The sequence below is a fragment of the Aspergillus nomiae genome, assembly GCF_001204775.2.
Source record: "Aspergillus nomiae NRRL 13137 chromosome Unknown contig00045, whole genome shotgun sequence".
Lineage (NCBI taxonomy): Eukaryota > Fungi > Ascomycota > Eurotiomycetes > Eurotiales > Aspergillaceae > Aspergillus > Aspergillus nomiae.
In genome coordinates, this window is record NW_015378100.1 from 55,230 (window position 1) to 68,979 (window position 13,750).

The 13,750-nt window shown below is 49.0% G+C and overlaps 5 protein-coding genes across 5 annotated transcripts; 2 read left to right on the plus strand and 3 right to left on the minus strand.

The window, feature by feature from the left end:
- Window positions 1–658: 658 nt before the first annotated feature.
- ANOM_002799 (uncharacterized protein) lies at window positions 659–2,692 on the plus strand (the record flags this gene model as incomplete). The annotated part of the gene is made up of 7 exons (XM_015548056.1): window positions 659–1,085; window positions 1,139–1,356; window positions 1,406–1,579; window positions 1,630–1,736; window positions 1,792–2,228; window positions 2,299–2,427; window positions 2,478–2,692. 7 exons carry the CDS (start codon window positions 659–661, stop codon window positions 2,690–2,692), a joined length of 1,707 nt encoding a protein of 568 aa, XP_015409698.1.
- Window positions 2,693–4,302: 1,610 nt separating this feature from the next.
- ANOM_002800 (TauD/TfdA dioxygenase family protein) lies at window positions 4,303–5,590 on the plus strand (the record flags this gene model as incomplete). The annotated part of the gene is made up of 4 exons (XM_015548057.1): window positions 4,303–4,537; window positions 4,593–4,925; window positions 4,983–5,357; window positions 5,427–5,590. 4 exons carry the CDS (start codon window positions 4,303–4,305, stop codon window positions 5,588–5,590), a joined length of 1,107 nt encoding a protein of 368 aa, XP_015409711.1.
- Window positions 5,591–6,841: 1,251 nt separating this feature from the next.
- Window positions 6,842–8,417, minus strand: ANOM_002801 (glycoside hydrolase family 76 protein; the record flags this gene model as incomplete). The annotated part of the gene is made up of 4 exons (XM_015548058.1): window positions 6,842–7,420; window positions 7,508–7,957; window positions 8,008–8,252; window positions 8,321–8,417. 4 exons carry the CDS (start codon window positions 8,415–8,417, stop codon window positions 6,842–6,844), a joined length of 1,371 nt encoding a protein of 456 aa, XP_015409710.1.
- Window positions 8,418–10,275: 1,858 nt separating this feature from the next.
- ANOM_002802 (TNT domain-containing protein) lies at window positions 10,276–11,027 on the minus strand (the record flags this gene model as incomplete). Its single annotated transcript, XM_015548059.1, has 2 exons — window positions 10,276–10,884; window positions 10,947–11,027. 2 exons carry the CDS (start codon window positions 11,025–11,027, stop codon window positions 10,276–10,278), a joined length of 690 nt encoding a protein of 229 aa, XP_015409713.1.
- A 1,574-nt stretch (window positions 11,028–12,601) lies between these two features.
- ANOM_002803 (N-acyl homoserine lactonase family protein) lies at window positions 12,602–13,633 on the minus strand (the record flags this gene model as incomplete). The annotated part of the gene is made up of 4 exons (XM_015548060.1): window positions 12,602–12,959; window positions 13,022–13,275; window positions 13,327–13,474; window positions 13,527–13,633. 4 exons carry the CDS (start codon window positions 13,631–13,633, stop codon window positions 12,602–12,604), a joined length of 867 nt encoding a protein of 288 aa, XP_015409712.1.
- Between the last annotated feature and the right edge of the window lie 117 nt (window positions 13,634–13,750).

Genomic DNA, 13,750 nt, shown 5'->3' on the forward strand with positions numbered 1-13,750 from the left:
GCTACCAACGTACATCGGTTAATATCAAAGACTAGTCTTAATTTCTGATAAAACTAGGCGAATTGATTTCAGATTGTTATTCATTAGTACAAGGTAAACCCGTGGTGACCTAAGTGCTCTCTACAGGATAGGAACATGACATGCAAGCTTGTTTATGGACCCGAATTCAATCTACAACAGACACTCGCAAACTCATCCTCAAATCCCGTCCAATTAGCGAGGGGTATTTATAAGAAGTTATGCCGAGAACCGGATCCAGCTCTGGCGAGCTCTAGGGCGGATGGCATCATAATACACTTCAATGTCACAATGCCCCATTGCCGGTGGGTCGACCGCGCCTCAATTAATTACCTAAAATGGTTATTGTTCTTGCATACTGTCCAGATGCATTATTATCGATCTAACCGAGCTGACCCGCATCGCCAACTTCTGTCGCTTGCCAAGGCAGACTATGTACCACCCTCGCCTATTCCAACAGATGCGAGAGATTGCCGAGATGTGATTGACCTTAGCACGGACTAGATCACCCTGAGTAAGGGTAGCCTGGGGTTTCAGAGTGCAAGGGCAACGATTATATAGCTATATAATGATTTCCTAGGTGCACTTGTTCATATACATAGACTTCTGAATCAATAAATTTATATCCTAGACTTCCGGGATGCCTACGGTTCATTTCTCTAGCACAACGAAGACCCCCAGTGAAACTGTCTCGACACTACAGAAAGAGACAGACTCAGCTAGCGACCATGAAATAGCGCCCCTAGGTGAGCTATCGACTGGGCGGAGACTTTGGTTTCAGAAGGGTCGAAAGTACGACCCCGACGCGATTGCAACTCAGCCGTCAGTCTATGATGACCCAGACACTGCACATGAATATCAACCGAATGATGACTGGGAGAACCTGCATCGATTTGACCCCTCCGCAAGATGGACCTGGGGTGAGGAAAACAGGGTCATCCGTAAGATTGATGCTCGGATCATGATATTTACCTCCATCATGTTCATGGCTCTGGAATTGGATCGAGCGAACCTTCAACAGGCCTTAACCGACAACTTCCTGAAAGACTTGAATCTCACCACTAATGGTTGGCCCTAATGACCCTGTTACAGTGCATACAAGACACTAATACATCACTAGACTATAACTTAGGGAATACTGTTTTCAAACTCTCTTTCCTCTGCGCAGAACTTCCTTCACAACTCGTCAGTAAATGGATGGGACCAGACAGGTGGATTCCCACGCAAATGACCCTCTGGTCGGCGGTTGGTATGGCTCAATACGGACTCAAGGGACGGTCATCCTTCCTTGCCTGTCGAGCCCTTCTCGGAATGCTCCAGGGTGGATTCATCCCCGATGTAAGTGAGCATCATAACACCAGTTGTTCAACCTGCTTATACATCCCAGGTCATTCTTTACCTCTCCTACTTTTATAAATCGCATGAGCTGTCTGTGCGACTGAGCTTCTTCTGGACAGCCTACAACCTGGCTGATATCCTCGCGAGCTTTCTAGCCTTCGGCCTCTTGCACCTACGCGGTGTCCAGGGCCAGCCAGGCTGGCGATGGCTGTTCCTACTTGAAGTACGAAACGCAACTCCCCAGATCTTAACACTAGCTAATAGTAATTAAAGGGCCTCATAACGCTGATAGTTGGCCTCGTCGCATTTATCTTAATGCCACCAGGACCTTGCCAAACCGCCAACTGGGCGAGAGGCAAGAAAGGCTGGTTCACACCACGGTGAGTCCCTCCTGCCATACATCTCACCATGGACCTCAAACATAACACTCCCCAGCGAAGAAACCATCATGGTGAACCGCGTGATCCGCGACGACCCAAGCAAAGGCACAATGCACAACCGCGAACCGATAACCCCCAAACTCCTCTGGAAAAGCCTCTGCGACTACGACCTGTGGCCCCTCTACGCCATCGGCCTCACATGGCTCACACCCATGACGCCGCCCCACCAATACCTCACACTCAACCTGCGAGGCATGGGTTTCAACACGTTCGTAACGAACCTCCTCACGATCCCCTGCACATTCGCCCAGATCCCCACCATGATCACCCTCACATACCTGTCCGAGAAATTCGGCCAGTTGACCTGGGCAGCAATGTTCCCGCAGTTCTGGGCTCTGCCGTTCGTGATCTACCTCTATGTGGTTGACATCAATACCATCAATAAGTGGGTTGCGTGGGTGATCCTGACTATATTCTTATCTATTCCGTCCGGTACGTGTATCCTGTCTAATGTAATTTTTGGACGGAGAATGCGAGGTCCTAATGATTCCAATGACAAAAGCACATCCAATCCAAGTCGCCTGGAACTCTCGGAACTCGAATACCGTTCGCTCGCGCACCGTGTCGGCTGCCGTGTACAATATGTGCGTGCAAGCGTCTGGGATCATTGCTTCGAATATTTACCGGAAAGGTATGTTTTCTCCTGCGTGCTGTCATTGTATCCTGTTTGACTGGGGGTAGACGATGCGCCTCGGTATAAGAGGGGAAACCGCGTTCTTGTTGCTTTGGTGGCTATGAATATTTCTATTTATCTGTTTACGAAGGCGTACTATGTTTGGCGCAATGCGTCCCGGGACAGGAAATGGAATGCTATGTCGGAGGAGGAGAAGAGGGTGTATTTGGCTACGACTACGGATGAGGGGAATAAGCGGCTGGACTTTCGGTTTGCGCATTAGACTAGGGGTGGTAGATGCTGTAGAGTGTATTCTAATGTGGAAAGTACTTAGGTGAGAGCTCTAAAAGTTGATTGAATGAAGTTACTGGTTCAAGTTGCGATATAATTGGACATTTGTATACGATTTGCACTTGATATAGAGAATTTGTATATATTGTTTATCTCCGCGAGAGGCTGGACCGTTTACCTATCATCACCCATCCTAACGAAGTATCTTCCCTGTTATGTGGCTATCCATAGAAAATACGATTATTCTAGTCGTTATATTAAGAACACACCCTTATACCGATTTATTCATTATTATACCCCACATACCGCAAACATCGGATACAGAATTCCCCCTAATCCAAATTTATGCCAATTTATGCGATTTAAACTAGATATCCACGAGCTAATGCAGGCCAAGAACGACGATCGTGGATGATGCTATCCATCATCCGGCTGATGTGCTTACCCGCCAAGCACGCGCTCAAACTAGCCCCGACACGAGGAGTGGGTGAACACGAGGCCGAGATCGCAGCTTGCATCTGGATTATCTGGCTCTTCCCCCTGTATGTCTCTTTTATACAGTTCTATGTGAACGTATTGGCCGCTGTGTCCCGAACATCGGAAAATGTATGTTTGTCTAGACTCTTAATGATTAACCTGGCCACCGTGCTTTTGTTTTACCAGGTATTAATCAGGGAAGAATATGTATATAGAATACGATACGCCAAAATAGATACTACCTATCCAGTGAGTAAAGTTATCCTGGTATACCCTCTCTCACACGCGCTTAATGGCCTTCGAAATATGAGCTTTAATATAGGATAGACGAGGTCTTCACCTAGGCCAGGCGTGCTGGATAGCGTTAAGACAGGGTGAGTAGCGTGGCCAGTTCAATTATAAAAATCCCATTCTCTTGAGTCACTGTTTAACAGGTTTGGACGAATGAATCGTAGTGCTATCGTGCATATATTCGAAGCCCAGATAACACTGCGGGGTGACAGGTGGCTATATAAGGAGTAATCCAGGCAATATCAGACCTAGGGTTTCGGTACTGTGACCTTGCCCAGTTGGGTGCGGGCTTACCTGGACTCCTGTGCCTACACTAAACGTCAGATAGAATATGAGTCACGTCTCAAAATCCTGGTCGTCGAATAAATAGACAGATACGCGGCTTCGGCCAATACTTTCGCCAGGAACTTAGAACTTTATGAATGATAATTGATGTATGATTGGTAGCGCGATATGTGACTAGGTGGCGTAAGCAGCATGTCAAATGACTCCATCTCTGTCCGGTTGACAGTCTACGGTCGTATACACACAGTTCACCGGAGACATCCAGATGAGATGGCGAGATATTGCATGATCCCCGGACGGCATTGCGAACTTCCAGAATGACCGTCTTATCAATGGATTCAAGCGATATCAATGGCTCTTCTGCTTGTGCCTGGAACACATGGAGATGCCTGGTATGCGGGGTTCCGGAACACGGCACAGTTGAGATGTCACCATCATGGCGACATGGGACGTATAAAGAGGGTAGGTTGTCGTAGTCTCTTTGTATTCTTGTAGATGTAGAGATCTTGAGATACACAAACCCCAAAGAACACCATATATTATTCGCAAATGGCTCCCTCTGTCGCTGAAAGTACCACAACTCCTGTGGTTCCTATCCTGAAAGGAAATGTATCAGCAGCAACGACGCTCCAAAAGGAGCCCTTGAAGCTGAGCGGGGCTCTCGACTCCTTCGATTCCTTCGATGTTACGCCCGTCATTGGCCGCGAATTCCCTACAGCCAACCTGAAAGAGTGGCTGCAGGCTCCCAATTCAGATGAACTGCTCCGCGATCTTGCTATAACGAGTAAAGATATACTAGACCCATATCAGCGGATTTGTTACTAACTGGTTGTTTCTAGTCTCCCAACGTGGCGTCGTGTTCTTTCGCAAACAGGACGGGCTCGACGATGACCTGCAGAAAGAACTAATCCAGCGACTAGGCCTTCTTTCCGGCAAGCCCAGTACATCTGGCCTTCATGTGCACCCTATCCACAACGGGGCACGCGAGCACGGCGTTGAGGATAACGAGATCAGTGTCATCACATCTAAGAACCATGACAAGCTATACAAAAACCATTTTCATCCGAAGAAGCAAAGCGCTCGGCGAGAGTGGCATAGTGATATCACCTTCGAGCCAATTCCTAGTGACTACACTGTTCTCCGGTTGACTGAGCTTCCCAAGACGGGCGGTGGTAAGTCAATAATACTGTAAGGCTGAAGCTGTATAGAATGTTAACCAGTCAGTATAGACACACTCTGGGCATCGGGTTACGAACTGTATGATCGCATTTCCAAGCCTTACCAACAGTTCCTGGAGACTTTGACTGCGACATATGCCCAGCCTGGGTTCAACAAGGTTGCGAAGGAGAATGACTTCGAGATCTTCACTGGACCTCGGGGTGCTCCGGAGAATGTTGGCGAGAAATTGGAGGCCATTCACCCTGTTATTCGGACGAACCCTGTAACTGGGTGGAAGAGCGTCTTCGCTGTCGGTGTTCATGTGGCGAAAATCAATGACCTCTCCGAGGAAGAAAGTGACCATTTGCTGAGATGGTTCGTCTCTCTGATCGTTGAGAACCATGATCTGCAGGTTCGCCTCAGATGGCAGAATCCCAATGACTTGGGTAAGTAATACCTTTCCTTTACGGCCGCGCAGAGAGAAGCATAGTGTCTGACATGGTGCCGCTGTACAGCTATCTGGGATAACCGCAGTGCCTATCACGCCGCAACATACGACTACAAGGGGAAGGACTTTGGTCCCCGGACGGGTCACCGTGTTGTTGGTCTAGGAGAGCGGCCGTACCTTGACCCAAAGAGCACAAGTCGTCGTGAGGCGTTGGAAGCTGAATCAGCATAAATAGATTTCCAAACTGTTCAGTGTACATAAAGATACTAACGCTGTTATTATGTAAAGTCGCTTCACACTTGATATGAAAGACAATATTCCTCAATGAGAACATCTGCACATGTCGCCCCCACACGATAAGCCGTGACTTGCGTGTGATTGTTCGTCGACATTGGTACCACACTCATACCTGCCACTCGCAGTCCCTCTAACATTGCGGATTCGGAGCGAGCTGTCACCAGTTGCGTCCGGATCGTCTGATCTCCCCATCTTCACTGCCCCAGTCATGTGCCCGGTCGAACCGCCAAATTTCTTCCAAAATTCAAGGATAGCCTCCTCACTGTCCCTGTGTGGTCGAATCAGGTCCCCTATAGTATCCTTAGAGAACGAGGGGTCAGCGCCGAGTTTCAATAGATCACGGTAGCTCTCACGCCTTATGTGGTCGAATCGGATGATCTCTTGGTCCAAGTGCTGATAATGTAGACAATATTATGGCCAACTGTTCTGAAAATGCGCAAGACACAACTATCGAACAAGTTTGAATAACAGACTTTGAGAACGATGCCTCACTTCCAAAAAGCTGGCTTGTTAAGGTAATACTAGCCAGCAACCATAACCGACATAGTCCTGAAGCCCGAGACAATGGTAATTTAAGTATAATAAGAGATATGGCCTCCTTCGGTATCGATGTATTCTGGATTCGACGAGTCAATAGCATGGGACACGATTCACGGTCCGTCGGGCTTTGGCGAAGTGGCAGTGGTTGGATGTTCGAACTGTGAACGAGTATGGTTGGATATACACGCCCAATAGAATTGCTTCTTCAGGATGTCAACATGCCTTTGACAAGCGTTGAAGTTAAAGTCCATTGTGATTTGGTATCTTGGTTGATGCATGGCACGTGCTAGGGCCGACGATTTGGCACCGAACAAATGCCGAAGGGCCCACTGTGGAACCACCGATGCTTACTTGGAGAATGCGGAAATCCTGCTCTCTCTTTTGGAGTGATCGTCGGACGATCTACTCTGTATGCCATAAAGCTGTAGCTGGACTATTAAGATTGACCAGTGTTAAGTTCTGATACCCCCTCTGCGAGTAACAACGCTCAAGTCTCACAAGGAATTTATTAAGGCAGGCTCCCTATATACAATGCCACACCGGCTTTATGTGATCTAAAAAATAGTCATATCCAAGCGCTCGTATAATACACATACCAGGAAAATGATAACGACGAAGTAGAAGTCGAAGTGGTAAAGGGAACGCTCAGGTTCCAAGTACCATAAACGCAACCAGACCACCCCATACACCAACAAATGCAACGGTGACAATACTCGCGCCCGCTTTATCACCTGTTGTGATTGGCTTTAATTGGCTCTTGTCGGAGCTGCTGCCATCGTTGTTCCCTGCATTTGGGTTGCTGGTACTGTTTCCGCCTGTCGATGAGGTCAAGGGCCCGCCCCCTTTCTTTTCCGTGACCAAGACTGAGCTCAGCACGTCGGTGGCACTAATCTGCTCTTCCATACCAACCCAGCCATCCCACTTCGATTCATGCCAGCGCACCCCACAGGTGTTATTGCTCATTCCGCTGCACGATGCGGCAGCCCCTTGTGCGGACGCTTGCAACTTGGGGAGAATCTGGTCATAGGTTGATGGGACCAGCAAGGCAACAAAGGCAAGCCACCCAGTGACAAGGCCCTTGAACAGGATTTCATTGTCATTGCAAACCTCGTTCGGCTCGCAGAGAACCTCGGACATAATGTAATTAAAGTCTTTCGGAAAGAATGTGTTCAGTGTAACCCCCAGGAGACCGTCAACAGCGGTCTTCCATGTTTCCTTTTCGGTCTTCGATATAGCTATTAGTTTTAGGAACTTAGACAGCAACTCCAGGGTTGCCCCCAGCTAAAGGACTGGGGCCGGAAGAGCACTTACCATGTTATACATGTACGCCGCACCAATCAAATATGTGCCATAATTGTACGACCATTGGTTGTTTCCCTGGGATTTACACCCGCCTGCGATATCAGTGGAGTCGGCAACATTCCATGTCTTGTTGTTCAGCAGTGGCGAGGATGCACTCCAATCCCAAACTTTCTCGGCCCATTCCGTATAGGTTTGGTTGTTGGTATACCGAGCGAGACGTGCTGCCAGTTGAAACAATAAACCGTTCGAAATCGAGTTCTTCATGGCATAGCCAGCTTGGTATGGGAATATCTGCCAGCGCAGACCACCGCCACAATTGCTACTATCCCAGCGAGCAACTTGCGTGTTGAAAACACCCTGCGCCAGGGACAGCCAGGAGTATCCGTTGTCGACATCGGGGAAACCGATCTCGGCAGCTGTCATAGCGGCGATACCCCAAAAGCCTTGGTCGTCGTTACCCTAGACCACCGGTCAGAATGGCTCGAATGGATGGAGTTGAGCTTCCATACCAAGTAGCTACTATAATTGGCCGGCATGTAGTCTCCGTTGCCAGCCTGCCACTCCATACCCTGACTAACTTCAGCATTGTAGGTGGTATCGCCGGTGTAATGCCAATAGTAAAGCAGGCTTAAGAACAAAGCACTGCCTTCCCACCACTTGTCTGGAAACGCTCCCGGAATCTGACCCGTTTCATTGCCGGAGTACCATAACATCGAACCGTAAGCGGTCTGACTGGCTGCACTTTTAATGGAGTCTATGATAGACAAAAGGTTATCCGTCAGTATTCCGCACACAATCTTTCATAATCTTGCAGTGACGTACCTGCATCATTGATATCAATACTCAGTGCCTCTGCGACACGACCAATCCCGGCGAGGAAAAGAATGGCCCCTTGAAGCCCACCGCGGGGCACACGCATTTTCGAGTAACGTCCAAGTACGCAGCGCGATCCCGAGCCAGCTGAGCTAGAATCTGGGGTGATGCGAGGATGTCGTCGTCCGGTGGGCTCTAGGTGGGAAAGGTTTGCAAAACGGACCAGAGCACACAGTCGGCACCATCGGCACCATTTCTTTTATTAGCTACCGCTAACCAGGTCCGCGCCGCTGCGAATACACCTTGCGGATTGGGACGCCGACCACATCTCCCCTAATAATCCAGCGGCATGATTAGTGGGATTGCGTGTCGGTCCAAACCGTAGAGAGTATGGTTTCAACCGTTCGGAGCAATCACCGGTAGTGAAGAGGACCAGGCACCTACGAAAAGTCATCTCTCATACGTATGCAGTGGAGCCGACGGAGCCAATCTTCTCGCTTCTCCGGGTAGTGGCCAACCAAGCTTTTGCCCAGGAGACGCCGCGCGAGATTAAGACTCGGAAGCGGATCACTCAAACCAACTTTCTGCATCAGCCAGTCGAGAATATACGGGTTCAAGAAAATGGTTGGCTTATGGGTTCCTGACATGTCAAGAGGGTTTTATTTCCATCACCGATATCAAGAAAACAATTTGGGCGTTTGGATGTGCGGCTTCACGTGACCGAGCCCCTGAAAGGCATCAAATCGCGCACTTTCGGGGGCGTCTTCCATCCCCACTTGCGCAAGCTAGTGCTGAATAGCTAATTCTATATCGCAGATCAATTCTAGGGTATCATAGAAAAAGTAGAATAGTAGGACAAGGCAATTTGCCATAACTATTCAACAGTCCAGACCAAAGGATCTGATTAGAGTACACAAGCATCCATCTTGGCGCGTCGGGAGGCTTCGCATTGAGAGAAGACGCAGAAAGAGATTACGGGCGACCAGATCGACTAAACGCGTCAGTCGGTTCTGGTGTCCACATTCAGGCTTAAGTCCGAGCAAAACCCCGCGCGGAGATATTTACTCGAGTTTCTCCGTATATGCTTTGAGAATTTCGACTCTCAAGGCTCTGTCTGTCATGTGACCTTTTTGTGCCTATACTCCATAGGACATGACTATAACATCTTGGATGGGGGTTCTGTACCGCGGCCTACCCGACCAGATCCAGATCTCGACGCCAAGCAGGTTAAATCTAGCTTAATTATTGATGTGTTTCAGACCAGCCATATTAATTTAATTCCGTGAGTCATATGATTCATGTCTGAAGGAATCCTAGTAGTGAGTCGTGACCTTGGAAGATTGATACAGACCAGAACCACTGGTGTTCCTCTTCGGGACCCCGACAAGAACGCGCCCTCATGCTTGGATTTCCCCCGTCCGATTCGACGAGATGGTGAGACAGGTTTCCGTTCACAGCCCGCTCCCGGTAGACCACTCCTATGATGGGTTCATGGGGCGTGAGAAGTTCGAGAAGCTTTTTCTGAGACTGGCAATCCAATATCCGGATGGTTGACAACAAGACCGCACTATTCGACAGGGGACCTACTGGTCATAGATACGCTGTCGATTGAGCATCTAATCTGATAATCAGACCCAGATATAATGACGCGAGGTTTCCCGTTTCCCAGGATTCGCTCGTACTACGTTCAGGGCTAGAGGTTCCATGCATAAGTGGTCTATGAAGAACTGAGTGATGGTGTCGCAGAATTCTGACTGTCTGCATATCTCGGCGCGATTCAATCTCGAGCGACGCTCGACCAACTGAAAATACTGTATGCGTGCCTGCTGAGTCTTCTTACTCGGACACAAAACGGTCATAATCCTACTAAAACTTGAGGCATAGGCGCAATAGTCATGAGACGAGGGCGAGAGCATCAATTGTTCATTATTGCTATCTTCTTCTAAGACTAGTAAACAGCAATTTTATTTCGAGTCTTTGTGCGGGGCATCGCAGGAGTACTTCTTCATATCAATAAGCTCGATGATCCCCTGCTCCTCCAACTCCTTCAAGCCACCCTCGTGATAAAACTGCAAGCCATAACCAGGTTGCCCAAAGAACGGCGCGATTGGCCCACCCGTGACGTTAAACGTTTCGACGACCCTCCATACCCAGTAGTTATACTCGGGACTGTTGGGATACTTGTTCAAGTTGCTTGGCGGAATGGATCTCCACGCGAACGGGGTGTCCCTTGGCGCTAAGTAGCCTCCATATTGAGTTCCGAACCGATCGAGCTCCATGCCTTCCTCAAGGGTGTATACTGTCGTCACTGGGACGCCAACCGAGTCCAACAACGCGCCGTCCTGCTCAGGGTATTCGTATTGCTTGCCATTAGGTGCAAACTTTCGGAGGAAGTCCTGCGGGCAGTAAGACCCGAGAGGGCTATATCCCTTGAACATTTCAGACCACTCGGGGTCATCTGGCGCCGTAAAGACCTTGGGTCCCAGGAGTTTGTTATTGCATAGGGAATCGCTGTTTCCTGTGCTAGGAACGCCTTCGCAAGGATTTCTACCGCATCTTCCCCCAAAAGAAGCCTATCAAGGTTAGTACATCAGCCATCAAACCTATAAACACGCGTGATTTATGATGGGATTACCTCGGGTGTTTGTGAAGAATTACCAAATGGCAATGAGAAGGCTCCAAGTGGGAGCAAAAGCAGTGCTAGCGATGCATACATTCTGTTCAAACTTGAGTATCAACAGGGTCTGCTCTCGAAATGCGACAACAACAGCAGAAATGGGAGGGTGTCCATGGGTCCGGCGCTGGGAGCCGGACGCATTTATAGCCCACGGCCGGTCATGCTAGTTCGGCCAATATCTCGCCCCTGTGTACGGTGGGACTAGATTTCGTGTGAGCTGTTCCATGCAAGGCGATCGCGCTCTGTCTTACTGTCTCCCCACGGTTTCTCCATGGCAACCTAACAGCTGAACTTTGCTGAAGTCCATTTTACGGGACTCGACGCGACTATGGGTCTCTAGCCATGTCGGGCGCCGAGATCTACTCCAATCAAATTTCACACATCCAAAGCGGAGACCAGTGCACGAACACGAGGAGCAGCTCAGAATCAGTAGTTCGGCAGCCAAGACTACTGATCAGGGAACCGCCAAGGGGAAAACTCCGGCCCAGCCGCCAAGCAAGTCGTAAGACGTGTTGACACCGTCTGTTTTCCACCCACAGTGACGAGCCAAGTTCGACAAGAAGAGCATCCCGTGATAAGCGGTAGGCATACTCGTTCCCTGGTCGCCTTGTTGCAGTGTCAACCCTCTCGGTCTCCTGGTTGAGATCGAGGAAACCTGACGATCAGCAGGGTCGTGCCGGAAAATCTCGAGGTGGATCCCTCAGCTCAATTTCGCCGTCTCCACCGTCCAGCTGCCCTTACTTTTACCTTTTCTGAACTCGTTTACCTTCAGTTCCCGCCAGACAGTGGAGAGACCAATCCAATGGTTGTCGAGTATTACTCACACCGCTTGGAAATCTGCAGATCTTGTTGATAATCAATCTGTCCGTGCCCCATTTTGGCTGGTACATGTTTTCATTTTTCTTCAGCTGGTATGCGGATTCGGCCCGCGGCACTTTATTTAACTTTTTTTCTTCTTTCTCTATCCAATTCCCATTATTGACCTCACTTAAGTCACAGCTGGGAAATAAAACAAGATTAGGCTTTCCAGAAGGTCAAACTGTACCTTTCGTGGTTCCATAGAACCCATATACAGGAATTATTCAGCATGAGTTCCATGGAATTTGTCGTCGACTACTCCGTACGGAGTACAATAATCAAAGACCGCAATCACAGACACTAAAGAGGAAGAATTTGGCCAAGACTGAAACCCACACAACTGGAAAAGATCGACGATCCCCAAGCCCACAGATGTGATATCGGATCTCGAATCCTCGTGTCCGTAAGTAAGGAATACCTGTGAATTCAACGTGAACACCACGTATAGACCCCACATTTTTAAAGCTATCAGCGATGGTGCACTACTGGAGAGTTTTAGCATGCAGGTACAAACTTTTCTTCCCCCTTGATGGAGGATCGGTGGAGTAACTCCGTGGATCATCGTGCTTGTTTCGCTGCGATATATTATGAACACTGTGCCATACCAGCCCACCCATGGGATTCCGCGATCGCTGTGAGAAATTTCCATCGCAAGACAGGATCGTATCTGCCATTCTCATATGCTCACTATCTACATGACGATCGTTACACTAAACACTGTCCATCTTGTCCAAGTACCAGCCAGAAACACAATGTCACTGATAAAATGGCTTTTGCTGAATCAACGCAGTTCCGACCTCCAAGTCATGACCGAAGATGATAGTAGCCGAGTATAGCCTCTGCAACCGCCGAATAAAGTTCGTACTGTCCATCCAGCTCTTATGATCACGCAGCAGCCACCCCTGTGCTTGGTTATTCTCGTAGTTCTCCCGCACATGGAACTGGTCGGTGGTCCAGATGAACGTTCCATCCTGAGCCAGGTTGACCTGCATGATGCACAGACCCGGTGTATGGCCCGGGCAGAGATGCAGGGTGATCCCCGTGCACAGGTCCAACTGGGAGTCGTTGAAAGTTTGCCAATTGAGAGACCCGTCTAGACGGAGATAGTCGGCGCTGGTGTTTGTCAATAAACTGGTATGTAACAGAGCAACTATGCAAGGGGAGAAACAACGTACAGGTAGGCACCTTCTTCTGCCTTCGTTCCTGCTCCCCAGCATGCATACTTGAACTCTTCCTCGTGCACATAAATCGGCACGTCTGTATTGAGGAAATGCTCTAGGCCGCCGGCGTGGTCGAGATGTAGATGTCCCATGATCACTGCTTTGACGTCTTTGATATCGTACCCGGCAGCTTTGATGGCAGCCGGAAGACGGTTTTCGGGCTCATACCGCGTGCGAGGGAAAGTGTCCACATTAGCAGGGGGCCATTTCTATTTTAATTCTTAGCAGTTTTCCAACGTCCGTCACGAAATTATGCATACAATATCAATATCCTCTGCACATCCAGTCTCAAACAGAATCAGCCCCATTTCCGGGTGGTCAATGAGACCCGCCAGAACGATCATCTCTCGCCATTTCCGGGCTGGTTGGGGATTGCTGGCTGTGGCTGAGCCCTTTGACATGAACAGCCTGTTTCTCCTATTAGCTTTGGTCGAGACGATAGAAAATTGTGTGCTCTCACCATCCCTCCTCGCAGCTAAGTAACCCTAAATCCAAAAGGTGCATTTTTGTTCCCTCCGGACAGGTATACGCGGGGATGGCCGCCTTGGCCAACTGTCTAGAATTCATTGCAGGGATTAGGTACTGTTGTACGTGTGCTAACACGTCGTTGGGCTTTGTGTGTACGTAGTGTGGTCTATTTAAGAGCTTCCTCAGTGCGGGGTACGTGTCGCTTGATTGCCACCA